The following is a 16,823-nucleotide window of genomic DNA, read 5'->3' on the forward strand; positions in this document are numbered from 1 at the left end:
TGCAATCAAAAATTTGAACCCTTGTTGTAAAAAACAAAAACAAAAAAAAACAAAGTTGTCCTTTAACACTTGGGGAGCCAAACGCGTTCAGGGACGAGTTATGGCCACTAGATGTCACCCTGCCACAGGAAGTTATATCGTCGAGGGACGAGTCAACAAATAGTTAACTTTTCGAGACCGCAGCTTCCCTTTGCATGCCCTGAATCCATTACGTCACCCAGCCAGGGCAGGAAGCCCCCTGTCTCTCCCCACACGGAAGGATTTTACATGGCTTTAGATTCTACTTTGAAACATAAGAACGGCTTTATCTGAGAATGAGGTAAAAACAGCCCCATGGAGGCAGAGAGCTGATTGTTTTCACGGCGACACTTTACCGCGAATTTACCGCGATTTTTTTACCGCGAGTTTCGCGAGCGTTTGTAAACAAATGGAGTACCTCCTCAATCTTCTCTGGACACGCACGTGCACACGCACGAAGCTTGCGGGGCTCATCAAAACATAACGTAAGTCAATGGTGGCACCAGCAACAGCTATAAATGTTATAAACCTTGGCCGCCCATGTGTTAAGGGGAAACCTTGAAATGTGAAAGTTTGAGAAACACTGCTCTAGATCGTTTAGATTAGTTTTGGAAGCGGTGTGTCCTAGATGTCATAGAAGTCCAGGTGCTGTCCGGACGTGAACTCGTCTCTCAGCAGAACCTGCTGCAGCTTGGAGCAGGAGGCCTCGCACGTGAGGACCTGGCCTTGGGAGAACATCTCCAAGAAGGACTGCTTCACGCTGGGATCTGCCGTGTTGGACCTGGCCTCAACCAGCATGGAGGTATCTAGAGGACCTGAGGACATCAGTATTAATCAGTGTTATTCTTCTAATCTAATGTATTCTAATACATCCCAGATAGCAGCGGAAAGGCCTAGAATTATTGAATGCTTTAACCGGTGAAAAATAGCAGATATACAAGCTCACAGCGCGGCACCGCGTGCCGCGCTGCGAGCTTGAAGATCTGCTATTTTTGAAAAAGTCGTGAAAATGTGTGCAAATCTTTGAATATAAGTATTTTTAAAGCGAACGTTTGTAACTCAAATTTTGCTTGGTACTAATTATTTTGAGATGGGGGTCCGTGGCCAAATAAACATCATTTTTGGATGTCCTTCACATGAAAAGGTTTGAGAACCACTGACATAGTAGTCTCAAGAACAGACTAACTGAGCTCCATTTAAGTGAAAAGGACCTTTTCTTTGACGATGGCTAGCCAGATTGCTGACATAGAAACACAATCAAAAAACCTTAGGATTAGGATTCTAAAGACACTTCGGGTCAAAATTCAAATTTTCACGATTTCTCAAAAATAGCAGATCTACAAGCTCGAACCGCGGCACTCGGTGCCGCGCTGTGAGCTTGTATATCTGCTATTTTTCAATAGTTAAAGCATAAAATAATGATACACAATAGTGTGTACCCGTTCTGAATGGGTTAAGCACTACAACCTTTCCCTAATAGGACTCAGTCCAACCAGGCAGCCCTTATATTAACCTGGAACCCTCAGGGGAAAAGGAAACCTGGAAGACCCAGAAACAGCTGGAAAAGGTCTGTCGAGGCGGAACTCGGGGAGAAAGGAACATCTCGGAAGGAAGCAGAGAAAATCGACCAACACCAAACAAGCTGGAAGAAGTTAATAAATGGCCGAAGCTCCCCAAAGAGCAAATGGGTTTAAGCCATTGACTCACCCTGGTAAGGGTTATGCAAGTTTAGTAAGGACTGCTGCACACTGGGATCTGCTGTGTTGGACCTGGCCTCTACCAGCATGGAGGTATCTAGACACCCTGAGGACATTAGTATTAGTAGTATTATTATTCTGCCGACGGAGGCTAAAACATAAAAAAAAGGAAATAACTCGACAATGTTAAAGGTGATACAGCATGAAATTTCACTTTTCCTATTTTAAAACCTTTTTTGGGGTCCCACTAGCACCTTCTATCCTCACAAAGTCCCATTTCTGACCGTTGTGTCTTTCTCTGGTTTTGAGAAGGCGAAGGTTAAAAGTATCCCACGGGTTCTCAAAACAGGCTATCCAGATTTGCTGCCGATTGTGACGTCATCTGCCGATTGTGACGTCATCATAAAAAAAAAAAAAAATTTTTTTTCAAAAGGATTTTGGGGGGGGTGGCGCAGTTCAGGCCAAAGGTGGTACTGCAGCTGAAATGCTCTGAGAGCCATTCAAAAATGAGAGAGAGGCTCTCTATTCAGGAGTGGTAATTTAGCCTCAAACCTTTTGAAAAACGTTTTTGGGACATAAACAATATGACAAATACTTTTTAAATGCATGGTGTATCACCATTAAGGAACTCGAACGGGAGCAGCCTTCCCCCCTCCATGGCGCCTTAGGCTTATATTGAATCAATAATTAATTGAATTAATATACAAATATATAAATGACATGTTTAATAAGTTCAGAATCAGGTGGTGTCACCCAGGTAAGGGTACAGTATAACGGTAACTAAAGGATTATATAGGTTAGGTTTGACTTTCATTCCAAGAAACTGGGTGTGCTCTTTGACTCTGGTAAATGCAGTAGTCAAAGTTTCTTTCAACCCCACTCCATAGCAAAAATGAAGCCATTCATTTCTGTCCACAATCTTGAAATAGACATACAGGCCCTCATAACATGTCGATTAGAGTAGACTACTGTAATCCCCTCTACATTGGGATCCGCCTCCAATTGGTCCAGAATTTGCGCCTTCTCTGTTGTAGCGCCCGTGCCGTGGAACAGCATTCCATTCTCCGTTAGATCTGCTCTCTTTTAAATCCAGGCTCAAACACCTGTTTTACTAGCAAGCATTTGAATACTCCTGATACATTCTCCTTTGCTTTTATCTCTTCATTTCCATTCGATATACGGTTCATTTTTCTAGCATTTTTTTATTTGTTGTACTGATGAAATGATTATATAGCACAACGTTGTGCTTCATAAATACACGTGATTTGATTTGACTCAAGGGGTTAGGGTAAGGGTTAACTCACCAGGGTAAAACGTCATTCCCACCAGGCCCGATAAACGTCGCCGTTCACATCAATTATGTCGGCGTTATCGTTGTGGTGTGGACGCTACCATCCACTCTCATCCACTTCAATGGAGAAAGATATCTTTTTATCGTTATCTTTATCGTGCCTGGTGGGAATGACGCTTAAGGGTTATAAAGATTAAAGATTGTGGTTACACAGGGGTAGTATTGACTCACCAAGGTAAGGGTAAGGGTTAGTATTATTTCCACACCCGGGGCTAGGGTTAGGGTTATACAGGGTGGGGTCCGCTCACTATTCCGACGGGCCGCTGTTCCGACTAGCGTCAGCAGGTTAGTTAATCGTCACGGTTACTGAGGTAAAGTTTAGGGTTCGGGGTAGAGTTAGGGTTAGTTTTAGTGTCGGAATACCGGCCCGTCGGCACACTGATGCGGATCCATACAGGGTTAGCATGGACTCACCCGGTGCGTAGTTGAGCACCCTGACATCAGGCTCCTCCTCCGCCAGCACACTGAACATCATGTCCCGGGCAGCCTTCCCGGTGCAGTACAGCACCCAGGATGGGAACGGCTTCACCGCAGCCAGAGAAGAAACGTTGACCACCGTACGCTTCAGCCCTGCACGCTTTGGAAATGCCTGTTAATAAAGATCAGGGTTCAGCAACCTTCTTGAAATGAAGTGCCATGTTTTTATTTTCTAGATAGTCAAGGGTGCCATGTCAACATCAATTTGGACATATTTTGATTGTCAGGACATTGTTATAATGGTCATTAGACTCAAGAGCAATACCCCAGCTATCTCCCCGAGTCCCTACCCAGTCAGAGTTCAGAATTTTTATGGATGTAGAATTATGTGCAGGATGTAATTTGCTGCAAATTAGGTGACTTAATTGAATTGACCACGTCTAAATCCTCTCACAATTCTGCCAGTGATCACCATCCTCTGTGCCAATGTGCACCCATGCCTAAGGTACTACTACTACTATCCATAAGACGACTGCTGCTGCTCGACTCCTTACTAATACCAAGAGAGTGAAGCATATCACTCCAGTTCTTAAATCCTTACACTGGCTCCCTGTGTGTCAAAGAATTGGAGGGAGAGGGAGTGCATTTTACGGCAGCGGCAACTGCCAGCAATCAATCCGCGGCACCTCTGCAGCAGACATTGTCCGACGGTAACTAAGCCTAACCTCAGTAAAACTATGCCCAAACCTAACCACCGTCGGTCCGTGTTGTCGGCAGTTACCGGCGACACCGTGTCTGACGCCGGTGCCGGAGAATGCACTCGCTCCTTCTGAAGAATTGATTTAAAAAACATGTCTGATCTTTACGATATCACTAACCATCCAGTCGATCCAGACCTCTCGGGTCATCAGGGAAAGCTTTCTGTCCCTAAATATAAATGTGAGGAAGCAGCATTTAATTGTTATGCACCACATTATCTGGAACAAACTCCCTGAACACTCTTATTGTGTTCTTTATTTTTTTTCTCTTTTGCATGGTAACGTATCTATAATGTCTTACTTATTTTGTTCTATGCATCCTAATGTAGTTTTATAATTGTTTTATTGTGTTTCCTTTGCTTGATGTTCTGTGTTCTGCACATTGAATTGCCTTGTCGTTTAAATGTGTTCTATAAACAATGTTGCCTTCCCTTTGCCTTGCTATCACTACTACTACTGCCACAAGTAGTTATAGTTAACTCATTGAGTGCCTATCCCGAACTAGTTCGGGATATTCGGGATCAAAAACAATTTTTTATTTGCTATTTTACTTACCCCGAGCTGCTTGGAGCAACGTGGGTGGTCCCGGCTCGCCCAGCGCTCACCAACGAGAGACGCTAGATGCTCTGACGATTTATTCCATTGAAAATGGTTTAAAATAAAGTTTAGACCCCCCCAATGTTCACCCAATGTTCATTGTAGGCGGCGCGACGTATTCCAGGGTGCCTATCCCGAACTAGTCCGGGATATTTAATGAAATTAATAAAATGATAAGAGGCCTTCTGAAGCCTGGCCTGATTTTTCTAGCTACTAGCCGAAAGCTAGCAACCTCCCGGCCGGCCGTTATTTGCGAACGAAATCGCCAATCTCCGCCTAATCCAATGAAAGACCACATCTTTGAAGGCTTATATCTCTGGATTGTGTCTTTAGGGAAGCGGCGCGAGGTTTATTTACGGCGAAATCGCCCAAAAATTATCTTTTAGATGACAAAATGGGAATAGCCATTCTGTTAGCATTATCATCCGGGACCTTTCCATGACGTGCATGAACGTGAGCATGTGAGGTCCTGGAAGGTGAGGTCCTGGAAGCTAAAGCGCTCGCCTATGAGAGATACCCTGGCATTCTATGGCCCCTAGAGGGCGCTGGCACTAAATGAGTTAAAACATAAAACATGTATATAATTTAAAGTGTTCAAATCTTTCCTGTAGCACAGCAGTTCTTTTACATAAAAATGATAAGTTTTATATCATTTGAATCCATCTCACCTGCAGCACAGCGGCGGTCAGACACAGAGCAGAGCTGATGTTCAGTGACAGATAGGAGTCCATGTCCTTCATGTCCGTGAAGCTCCTGGCATAGCGGGACACGTCTCCTAGAGAGGCTGTGATGACATAAGAATTCAAATTTAACAACACATCAACATAATGTTTACATGTCCTCTTCTCTAGACCAGTGGGTTGGGACCCCAGGGTGGTCCCCAAATTATTTTGGGGGGTCCCCAGATGATTAACTTAATGTGCAACATTGTTTTCTCTCTCAACAGTAAACAAACCAACATTAGGTTTAAGTGTATAGAGGGTATCTGTACATTTCTAAAGTGACAACTTAACTACTTAAGGGCTTTTTAATAGCTCTAATATGACAAATTAAACAATGGCCAAAATCGTCAAATATTAGAGGCAGAAATTGTGAAAATGGCAGATCTACATACTCACAACGCTGGATGCGACGGGTATTGCACAACTGGACATCAATGGTGACTAAGCTGCCCTACGGGCACCGGTCTGGGTTCTCCAACATTACTTCTAAGACTCCTACATTCAATCCCTCATATATTGTGCACACCCCCGGGCACAGGACTAGTTAATATATTATTAAATAAGCATAATGCAATCATACACTAGCTCAGGGGTCTACAACAGGGGGTCCTCAGAGTTACTACAGGCCAGGGGGTCCGCCAAAACTTTGCGTGATAAAGATTTTTGTTTTTTACATCAACCACTTGAACTCATCCCTACGCATCCCTATTCTGAGGAACATGAGCCATAAATAGCTGATCTACAAGCTCACAGCGCCTGAGTCGCAACACTTGTAGATCGGCTATTTTCAGCAAAGATGAGTAACTGTAGAGGGGGAAAGAGGCAAACCAAGTACAAAGCCAGAGGTCAGGAAGATAGCGGAGAGAGAGATTTGATGCAGGGGACCCCCACTTCATTGGATACAATTGTGTTGCAGATTAAACCGTTTCATAGATTTCATAGATAGCTTCCTAAGGGGTCCTTAGCGTGAAACATGTTGAAAGCACTAGTTTATTCTGAGCTTTACTGTACAAAATGTCATTCTAACAACCGAAGCATAGCATCTAATTCCAGTTACAGACTTTCTGCATTTTTCTTTCTGCATGTTAACTCCATCTCCTGGTGAGATGGAGATAAAGTGGGAATGAGGTTACATGCCTATTATGATGAATATGAGGATATAACGAGGTTACATGCATATTAAGATACATCTGAATATAAAAATACAATATATGGGGTGGTTGTATTTTGTTTCCCTGCTCTTCTATAGACTAGAGGGGGCTTTAGCCCCCCCTGGTAAAGGCTTAGCACCCCCTAAGCCCCCCCCACCTCACACAGCCAATTATGATGAAAAACTTTAAGGAACAAATAAATTAAATAGGCCTATATATGAATATGTGAAAGACAATTGACTGACTTCTATGTAAACCAGACCAGGGGTAGACATTAAGGGAAAATTGCCACTGGGCCAGTGGATTTTCAAGATCACTGGCCCCACCATTGTAACCATTGGCCCGGAACATTTGTCAAGTAGTCCCATAAGGATAGTGAACAAATTTTATCCTGAATTTCTCCCTAAAATAAAAGTCCCCTTATTTACCCAAAATCTTACCCAAAAATAATTGTACTGTTTCTCAACATTTTTTTTGTAGTATTAGGTGTCCTTAACACATCTGCCGCCTTACACGTTTATAAACGTTCTATTTTGCCCAGCTATCTACCGCCTTACACGTTACTGTACGTTCTACCGTTTTTGGCCACTGGGGGGCACTGTTCACTAATATATGAGACAGCAATGTGTTCACAGCTCTTTGGGCAGCCTGTGATGCTGATAAAAAATTATAAAAATGTTATTCATGTAATCAGCTTTCTGCACACCTTCTTCAAGATGGCTGCCAAAATGGCCACCATCCACATGCTGTAATTGTTTGTGTGTGTTAATCTAAAAATAGATTTTTCTTGGGGTTGATTATATTTTTCTGCCAACTGCAAGGGGGCAATGGACATCTTCTGAGAGCTTATTTTTTTTCAAAAAATGTTTAAATTTTTTTTTTATTTTCATTTTAATTTTTTGTAAAAAGCCGGGCAGTACTAAGATAGATTTTTTTTTTTAACCCTTGGCAGGCATTGTGTTAATAACATACTAAAGGTTTACCATAGTTTGACCACTAGAAAGGTGTAATTTTCAAGACGGTGTCCAAGATGGCCAAATTAAGAAATATTACACGAGATGGTGTGCTTTATCGTCAATATCATCATGCCTGCGTTGCCTCAGGAACGAGCCTGAAGGGCGACTTCTGTTGACTAAGGGGGCTTTTGAAAATTGTGAGTAATAATGAACATTCTTTTTATTATCTATAATACCTACAACAGATGCCAGTTTTTGGGAGCTGAAATAACAGCCGTTGCTACTGCGCTGTGGTTTAGGTGATTTTAAATTGCGGATTAAACTGTGTTTCAATACTGTTATTGTAATCTCTATGAAAATAATAATATTCAGCCAATATTTGCGTTGTTTTTTATATTTTCTTGACTTTACATAGAATATAAACTGAGGGGGCACAACTTGCAACTGAGGGTGCAATGCCCCCCCCCCCCCCCCCCCCAGGCCCCCCCCGTAGCGCCGGGCCTGCATGGACCACAAGTTGAGAAACAGGTCACTCAATGACTGGTGACCTAAGTTGTAGCTGACAGCAGTTGTTACTGGGAATCAAGAACTTCCACAGAAAAGCTGTTAGAATCTCAAGAAGGGGAAATGATACCAGATTGCCTCAGTTATCATTATAGGAAATGTGCCCATGTAATAAGGTGTGTCTGCTCAGTCATACACAAGTTACAACACAGTATATCAGGCTGGATTAAGGACAGGGTGGTGACGCTGTTACTCTGTCCAGTTAAAATGCTGAGGTGCATGCAGAAAGAAATGCAGGGCAGTGTTAATTTTGTTGACTAAGACTAAGACCAAAAGCCTACATCTACAAGATTTCGCTATTTTGTGGTTAAGACTAGACTAGACTAAAACAATTTCAGAAGACTAAGACTAAGACTAAGAATAAATGTGTGTTATTCAAAAGACTAAAGGGCTGTATTTTGATTGTCTTATTAAAGTACCAACTCTCCTTATCATAAAGGCCTGTCCATACTGCCTCCGACCACCAAACCTTTCGTCGGAGAGTTCCGACTTTCTGACATGCAGCTTTCCGAACTCTAATTCGGGATAATCCTTTTCAGAAGATGCGAGTGACGTCATTTTGTAGTAGACCTTTCAGACGAAAAGTTTGGCGGTCGGAGACAGTATGGACAGGCCTTTAAGTTAAAAGGAAAAACCACTCATTTTCAATATTGAACTATATCATCAGCGATTTTTATCATTTCAACAAATATTCACTGTGTATTCACTCTATTGTGTTCCGAAATGTTCCTATTTATCATGACAAAGCAAAAAAGAAATACAAAATAAAAATAAATATCGATTCAAGGCAATTAATAACTACACTCTTTGCATTGTTGTGAATGAAAGAATGGGGACTTTGTCCCACTGCATAACTCCGCCCCCTGTAGCAAAAGAGAAGGCTGGCCAGTCAGAGACCAATCAGAAGACTGACAAAGGGTGAATTGCGCCTATTGTGGGAGCGAGCGAGCATAGACCATATTCACATGATGGCGGCCATCTTGCTATAAAGTCAATGAAATTGACTTTATAGCAAGTTGCCACTCTATAGGTGCAGTTTTCAATGCAAATTTCAAACATGGCCGAGGTGAATATGGTCAATTGAACTGCTTGCAGCGAGATCCGCTGCGGTTTGGGGGCAGACCACCCTGTCTTTGATGCAAAATATGACAGGGCTCACGTGTGTAACACTACATTTAGGGCTGTCCTCGACTCGGGATTTTTGAAGTCGATTCGAGTCGAGGGGTTCATTCCGACGCGTCGACGAATCGTTTTATAGTCTACTTTGTGTAAAAAAAAAAAAAAAATCCAAAAAAAAGTGTTGCTTTAAACGTCCACATCAACATAACACAATAATACATTAAGATGAATTGAATACACGGTGTTTTCGGTGATATCGGTGCGCGAGCACAAACGTTATCTGCATAGCAATGTACAACACCGTTAAAACAAATAAAACATCTCCGCTGTTCAACTCTGCCCCGTCTCGGTGCACTGCCGTGCAGTAGAGATGAGACATTCGCGAACGATTCCGCTCTCTTGAACGGCTCTTTTAAATGAACGATGGGATCCAGTCCGCAGTCGCGGGACACCATTCACTGACAGAGTAATGAGTCGGTGTCGAGAACGGATTCATTTCAGAAACGGATCATAAAAAGCGGGAGGCACAGCTCCCGCTAGAGCCAGCAGTCAGTGTGGACATGTCATGGACGCAAACACAGCGAAACAAACATCATCATGGATTACTTACAACACTGGAACAATTCAGAAGCACTTTAATTAGAAAATGTAACTAGTAGCCTACACTTGTGTATGTTAATTTGACTTTAGTAGATTGTTTAATTACTTCGTGGGCGTGCGTTTGTGCTGTGGCAGGTTATTTAATATGGGATTTTGACAGCGTGCTTCTCCTCTTAACGGAACACTGTCCCGGCTCCGAATGTTTTAACGATGCGGCGGTTCTGGCCGTTCCGTCTCACTTTCACCCCTACGCTAGTATAGTGCGACACAATAAATGACTGTTCGCCAATTGCTACATCTCTCAATTGGAAGTACATGACACCAGTCCAGCAGTGCACTGCAGTAGTAGGCTAACTGGTGATATAAAAAAATATATATTTTCGACTCCTCGACTCAAACAATTGGCGTCGATTCCCGGGGCTTAAAGCGACGCGTCGATTCGTCGATCTTTAGAGGACAGGCCTAACTACATTTTAATCGTAATTAACAAGACAATTTCACAGAAATGTTAACAGAACACACAGCACTACAGGGGAATTATGTGAAATTATTAACTGTTTTTAATTCTATTTTCAAGGCATTATTTTCACTGGCCCCACTGGGCAAGTGCTGGGTGCATTCTGCTGGCCCTGGCGGTTTTAAAAGTACATCGGGCCACCGGGCCATTTATAATGTCGACCCCTGCCATACTATAACACTGTCCTTTTTATGCTGGAAAGCATCTTCAGCCTCACAAAAACCCTATTCGATCACCTACAGTACTCAGATTTGGAGCTGACAACTGCCAATGATCTGGTCTGTTCCGTTATCCATACTCTAAGCGAGAGAATCTCGTTTGTCATATTCCTTTCTAGTTTATTTTCCTTTCGAGTTTTTTTTTCTTTTTTTTCGCGCTGACTTTTTGACACTGCACTATTAGGTTGTGTTAGTAGTTTTGGGTATTTTTGCTTGTGTTTGACATGACAGTGAGATACTTGTTGCACTAACTAGCATTGACTGCTATGGTCACTTTTGATTTGATTTGGACACTGTACTATTTTGATAGTTGTGCTTAAGAACACTTTATGTATATATATTTATATATTATTTGTTCCCTCTCTTGATGTACCTTGCTCTTTACTGTGCTCTGTTCTTGTTTTTTTTTCTTTTTCTTACTTCTCTGTAACTTTGTAAATAACCTTATACTGCTGTGCTGCCTCTGGGCAATTGATTTTCCCCCTTGGGATAATAAAGGTATCTATCTATCTATCTATCTAGTACTAGTACTATGCCACAATTAATTAGCCCCTGCTCTAAAAAAGCCAGCTCCCCCATAGCCCATCCAGTCACAATTTTCTGGAGCCACCGCTGCCTCCGCCATCGGTGTATGAATGTGAACGTGTGTGTGAAAGGGTGAATGTAATCTATGTAAGGCGCCTTGGATAAAGGCGCTATACAAATGCACCATTTACCATTTACCAAGACACATAGGCCTACTGTATGCAGCTATTAGACAATACAAATATTACATTTATCTTCAAAATTACTGTTCTGTTCTAGGCAAATGATGAGGACCTTTCTGGCAAACAGACATCTACAAACTAGTTGCTGGAAATGTAAGTAGTTTGGCTGCTTATGAACCTGTAATAGCTTTTATTACATCATTATGTTATGATATTATGTTGAGGTTATAACATTATCATAATTATATAGAATAAGGAGGACCAGCTTCAGTAAATAAAGGTGGTCCTTCTTCCCACATAGCTAGGTTTCAGTCAGACAACTTATAAGGCTTGACTAAAGTTAGTTTGAGCTATCATCACAGTATACCGTTAAACCTATTATTTGTTTACTAGGTGTTGCTAGTTGCCCTAAAGGCTGTGAATCACTGTGAAGCATGTTTAATTGAAAATAGGTGCAGAAAACATATTTAAAGTAGTCAAACTGTGGACAAAAATGCAATACAAATAATAAAGTCCATTATAGAAGCATCCCTACTCCAAAAGAATGCATCTGTGAGAGCCTGGGTCATGGGTCTGCCAGTGCCATAGGCCAGTCGTTCTCAACCTGTGAGTCGGGACCCCCAGGGGGGTCCCCAAATTATTTTGGGGGGTCCCCAGATTGTTTTCTCACTCAACAGTAAACACACAAACAAAGTTAAAGTGTAAATGCATACAGTTTGGAGTTTTTTTTAGTTTTTAAGGCTGTTAACTCTGACAGTGTACCAATGTCCCGTTAGGGTCCATTTGGTTCCATTTGTTACACTGTCCGAGTTAAGGGGAGACATTGTAAAGTTTGGCTCTCCTAGTCTCGGGCAAGGACCACTTGCAGGTTGAAAAGACACTTAACTCTGAACTAAGTAAAATCTGCACATGGCTTAATGACAACAAATTATCAATTCACCTGGGAAAAACTGAGTCCATCCTCTTTGGATCAAATCATAACCTCAAAAAGGTCGATAACTTCACAATCAAAGTGGGTGACAAGGTCATAACACGAAAAAACGAAATCTCTTACTTAGGATGTATCCTTGAAGCTAATCTTTCCAGTGAAAAGATGACTTCTAAAGTAATAAATAAAATCAACCAACAAACTCGTTTCCTACAGAGGATCGCCCCAATGGTCAATTTCAACACACTGAAGACCATAGCTGGTGCAATAATCCAGCCCCTCTTTGACTACGGAGTCCACGTATGGTATCGTGACGCCCCACAAGTCCTGAAAACTAAACTCCAAACAGCCCAAAATAAACTAACTTAACCTTCCCTATCAGACTCACCTCACCGCTACTCACCAGTTAAGAGTGGGGTGGCTCAGAGAGTCAGAGTAGATGAGTACAGCAACTTGCAATGGGCCTGGTGTACAAGATACACTACACCACTATGATACCCAAGTACCTGTCAAAATACTTTATAAACATTAAGGATGTCCATAATTACAACACCAGAGGCAGCGCCACAGATCACTTTCAACCCAGAGTCAAAACCAACAAAGGGTCAAACTTTTTCTGCTATACCACCAAAATGTGGAAAGCCTTACCGAAGGTCATAAAGGAGTGTGGATCACTAGCATCCTTTAAAATTGCCCTGAAAAACCACTTACAGGCAGCAGCCGTCCGCAACTGGTAAAATAACTAACCTAGCCCAACCCTACCCTCCCCTGCCCCGTATACAGGGTTGTCAACATTGGACGGTCAGAATCCAGGAGATTTATTTTTTGGGGGGTACGCGGAACTCCCCTACCGGGATGGGGGTCCTCTCCCCAAAACCTCTTAACAGATATATTTTTCCTGTGTTCTGTTGAATTTTGTGCATGTTTGATACTTTTATCAGGCTTGCTTTACTAGCACTGGTACAATTTCAGCCTTAAAATGCCAAATGTAGGTGAATAATAATGACTTCTCATCTTTAAGTCATTACTTGTATATGATCTTTCTTGCATGCATTGCCCCCAACCCTAAAGCGGAGGGTCTGGGGGTCCTCCCCCGTAAAAAATCTAACATAGTAGATGTAATTTCCTGTGTTCTGGTGAATTTTGTGCCTGTTTTATACGTTAATCAGGCTTGCTTTACTAGCATGGGTACAATTTCAGCCTTAAAATGCCAAATGTAAGTGTAGGCCTATAGATTTGATGACTGAACCAAAGGACATCTTAACTCATTCGTAGTTTACGGCCGTAAAGCCCGTTAATTTCTCTATGTCTTTCACTGCCGGCTTCTCCTACCGGTTAACGCGGGCGCTCGTCCAGTTCCCATCGTGCGTGATCGGACACTGCTATGCATCGTGTGTTCGCATATTCCATCAGCTTCTCAAATCCGTTGAAACTTTTTCAATTGATCAATAAGTTCTCCATCTGTAAGCCGCGGAGTTCAGACAGAAAGCTTACGGGCCAAAATAGAGGACGGACTTCCGCTTCCGGTTCAGGGACTCCAATGTTAAGTTGTCCGCTCAATAATGTGTCCGTGTAGAAACCGATCACGGAGCATTAGTTCCGGCCTATTTTAGTTCGGCTTCGATAAAAAAAATGTTTTTAATAAATTTTTATTACATTTACGGGTTCTACGGGCATGGCAGAGAAGGGGTACAAAGGGGTATTTTGAGGGCAGAGTTTGAGTTAATGAAGACTTCAAATTTTAAATTCCTTACTTAAGTGAATATGTGTCTGATCTTTCTTGCATTCATTGCCCCACCTCTAAAGCGGGGGGTCTGGGGGTCCTCCCCCAGAAAAAAATTAACATAGTAGATGTAATTTCCTGTGTTCTGGTGAATTTTGGGAGTTTGATATCAAATCCAGGAGAAATCCAGGAGATTTGCCAATCCAGGAGCATGCCAGGAGATGGGGTCAAAATCCAGGAGACTCCTGGGAAATCCAGGAGAGTTGACAAGCCGTATACTGTTTGTTTAGACTTACTGTTTTCTTTTTTGTTTTTCTTTATCTACTGCATAGTACTGTGTTCTATTTGTCTGTCATTAACTTCAATGGTTTCCAGTGGAAATAAGCTTAGTCTTTTCATGGATCTCCTTTTAGTAGACCTTGTACCAGTGAACTGTACCGTCATGAAACTGTACCTTTTCCTATGCAAACTTCTAATAAAGTCTTCAATCAATCAATCAATGAGAAACATTGGATTAAAGCAACAGCAATATCTCATGACTGAAAATGTAATGACGCCGTTTAGTTTAATAGGTAGATCATCGTTCTAAACCTATGTTATACATACAGTCAACTCATTGAAGATTAACCTCGCGTCACCAGGCTTTAATTGAAGATAAATGCGTGCATAACCAGTGTCAGCCCTGAAACATGAGTTAAGTAACGGTCATTGATAACATGACATACGACCGTCATGGGTCAGGATTCATCTGCGTTGGTGGAGGCGAATTGAAAAGCCTATACAAACTACACAAACATTCAAATTTCACAAACAAAGTGCTTTATGCAGTCACAACCCGTTCTACATCTTGGCCGGAATCGTATAATTACCTGGAACCTCCGTGTTCTTTAATAAGAGGAACTTTTATCCGATATTTATCTTTTTTCCCGTGTATTTCCGGACCCATTTTGCAAGGCCACGCCCACATCTCAGTGTTCAATAGATTGGGTTGTGCCAGGAAATACATGGGAAAACAGAAAAAAATCGGATAAAAGGGTTCTTATTAAAGAACACGGAGGTTCCAGGTAATTATATAATGCCGGACAAGATTTAGAACGGGTTGTGACTTTATAAAGCACTTTGTTTGTGAAATTTGCATGTTAGTGTCGTTTGTATAGGCTTTTGAATTCGCCTCCACCAACGCAGGTAAATCCTGACCCATGACGGTCGTACGGTATGTTATCAATGACCGTCATGTTTCAGGACTAAATAGTGTAATAATTATTCTCACCCGCGTTGTTGATTAAAAGCAGCTGGTCAAAGTGCTGCCCGGCAGCCGCTGCGTGCTGCCTCACCACCCTGACCACGCTGTCCACGCCGTCCTGCTGCCCGAGGTCCGCGGTCACGCACTCCACGCACAGACCCTCCTGCCCCGCAGCAGCAGCAGCGCCTCCGACCAGCTCCTCCCGCAAGGAGCGGAGCTCTTGGCCGCCGCGGGCCGCCAGCAGCAACACCGAGCCCGGCGCGAAGAGCGGCGCCAGGTCCCTGGCCACCGTGCGGCCGAAGCCGCGCGACGCCCCCGTCACCACGCACACGGTCCGGCCGAAGCCCGAGGAGGAGGAGGAAGACGCGTCGGCGGCCTGCATCGCTGCTGCACACATCTATCTGCCGGTAGAATCCTGGTAGAACAGGGTGTGTGTATGTACGCTGGAAGCCTGGAACACAGCAGTCACAACTGGCACGGCCGCTGGACTGATGTGGAGTGTGTAGGCCTACTAGACTGCACTGGTCTGTTGTCTTTTCAATGGCGCCGTAGCGTGAGGGCGTTCGTTTGCGTTCTCATAAATATTAAGTCGACACGCCCACCATTATTTAGATCCAATCCATCAATCCATCCATCCATCCATCCATCCATCCATGAATGATATCTGTAATCTAAGATTATTATCTGTTTCCCCATATCTTCTTTTATTACTGTCCAAAAGCATTATTCACTGTTCTAGGCTATATTGTTCTGCATGTTTCTTCACTATACTGTCCATGCCTAACAACAAACTGTTTACAGTAGGCCTATTACTAAACATTATCCATCCATCCATGTACCGGTAAATATCTATCCTACTTTTAAACAATTGACTGTATCTGTATGCTAAGGCTGAGTCTGAACAAATTATCCATCTCTTTGTGCTCGTCTGATTTATTTTTCATTTTTTTTTGTTAAACAAGGATGTAGGCCTACTCCTCAAATTTCAAATGAGTATAACATGTGTGATGTGTCCCTATGAAAGGAAGCAAGGAAATTAAATCAAGCCTTGGCTTTTATGTTAATAGTTTTCCCAAGGTGCGGTGACTAACAAGTTTGACATTTTCTATTTCACACAGTTCCTAAACCATATTTGTTCATGTTAATAGTTTAGTTAGGTACATTGTAATGTGCCCAAAGCACAATTTGTTTTACAAACAGTAGTGTGGTGAAACGTACTACTTACTAAAACAAATTGCACATTTGGACACATTAAGATGTACCTAACCTAAAGAAAATATTAGCATGAACAAATAATGGTTTAGGAATGGTAGGTGATAGAAAAGATGACACTCTTGTTAGTCACCTTACCATGGGAAAAGGCTGACAGAAAAGATTCAATTTGATGTCCTTCTTCCTTTCACAGGGGCAAATGTTATGTAGTTGGAATATTTGAAATATATATCCTAGAGTATATCGTTGTGACACAGCAACAGGAGCCAAAATACATTCTACTGACTATCAGTGGCAGTTTAGTTTGGGCGAATCCGATACTTCC

General features: G+C 42.4%; 1 protein-coding gene across 1 annotated transcript; it reads right to left on the minus strand.

Moving 5' to 3' along the window:
- Positions 1 to 642: 642 nt before the first annotated feature.
- LOC308295390 (sepiapterin reductase-like) lies at positions 643 to 15,668 on the minus strand (the record flags this gene model as incomplete). The annotated part of the gene is made up of 4 exons (XM_080738445.1): positions 643 to 833; positions 3,481 to 3,655; positions 5,507 to 5,622; positions 15,314 to 15,668. The coding sequence occupies 4 exons, from the start codon at positions 15,666 to 15,668 to the stop codon at positions 643 to 645; spliced, it is 837 nt and encodes a 278-aa protein (XP_080594571.1).
- Between the last annotated feature and the right edge of the window lie 1,155 nt (positions 15,669 to 16,823).

This window comes from Nannobrachium achirus, assembly GCF_963921795.1.
Source record: "Nannobrachium achirus genome assembly, chromosome: 12".
NCBI lineage: Eukaryota > Metazoa > Chordata > Actinopteri > Myctophiformes > Myctophidae > Nannobrachium > Nannobrachium achirus.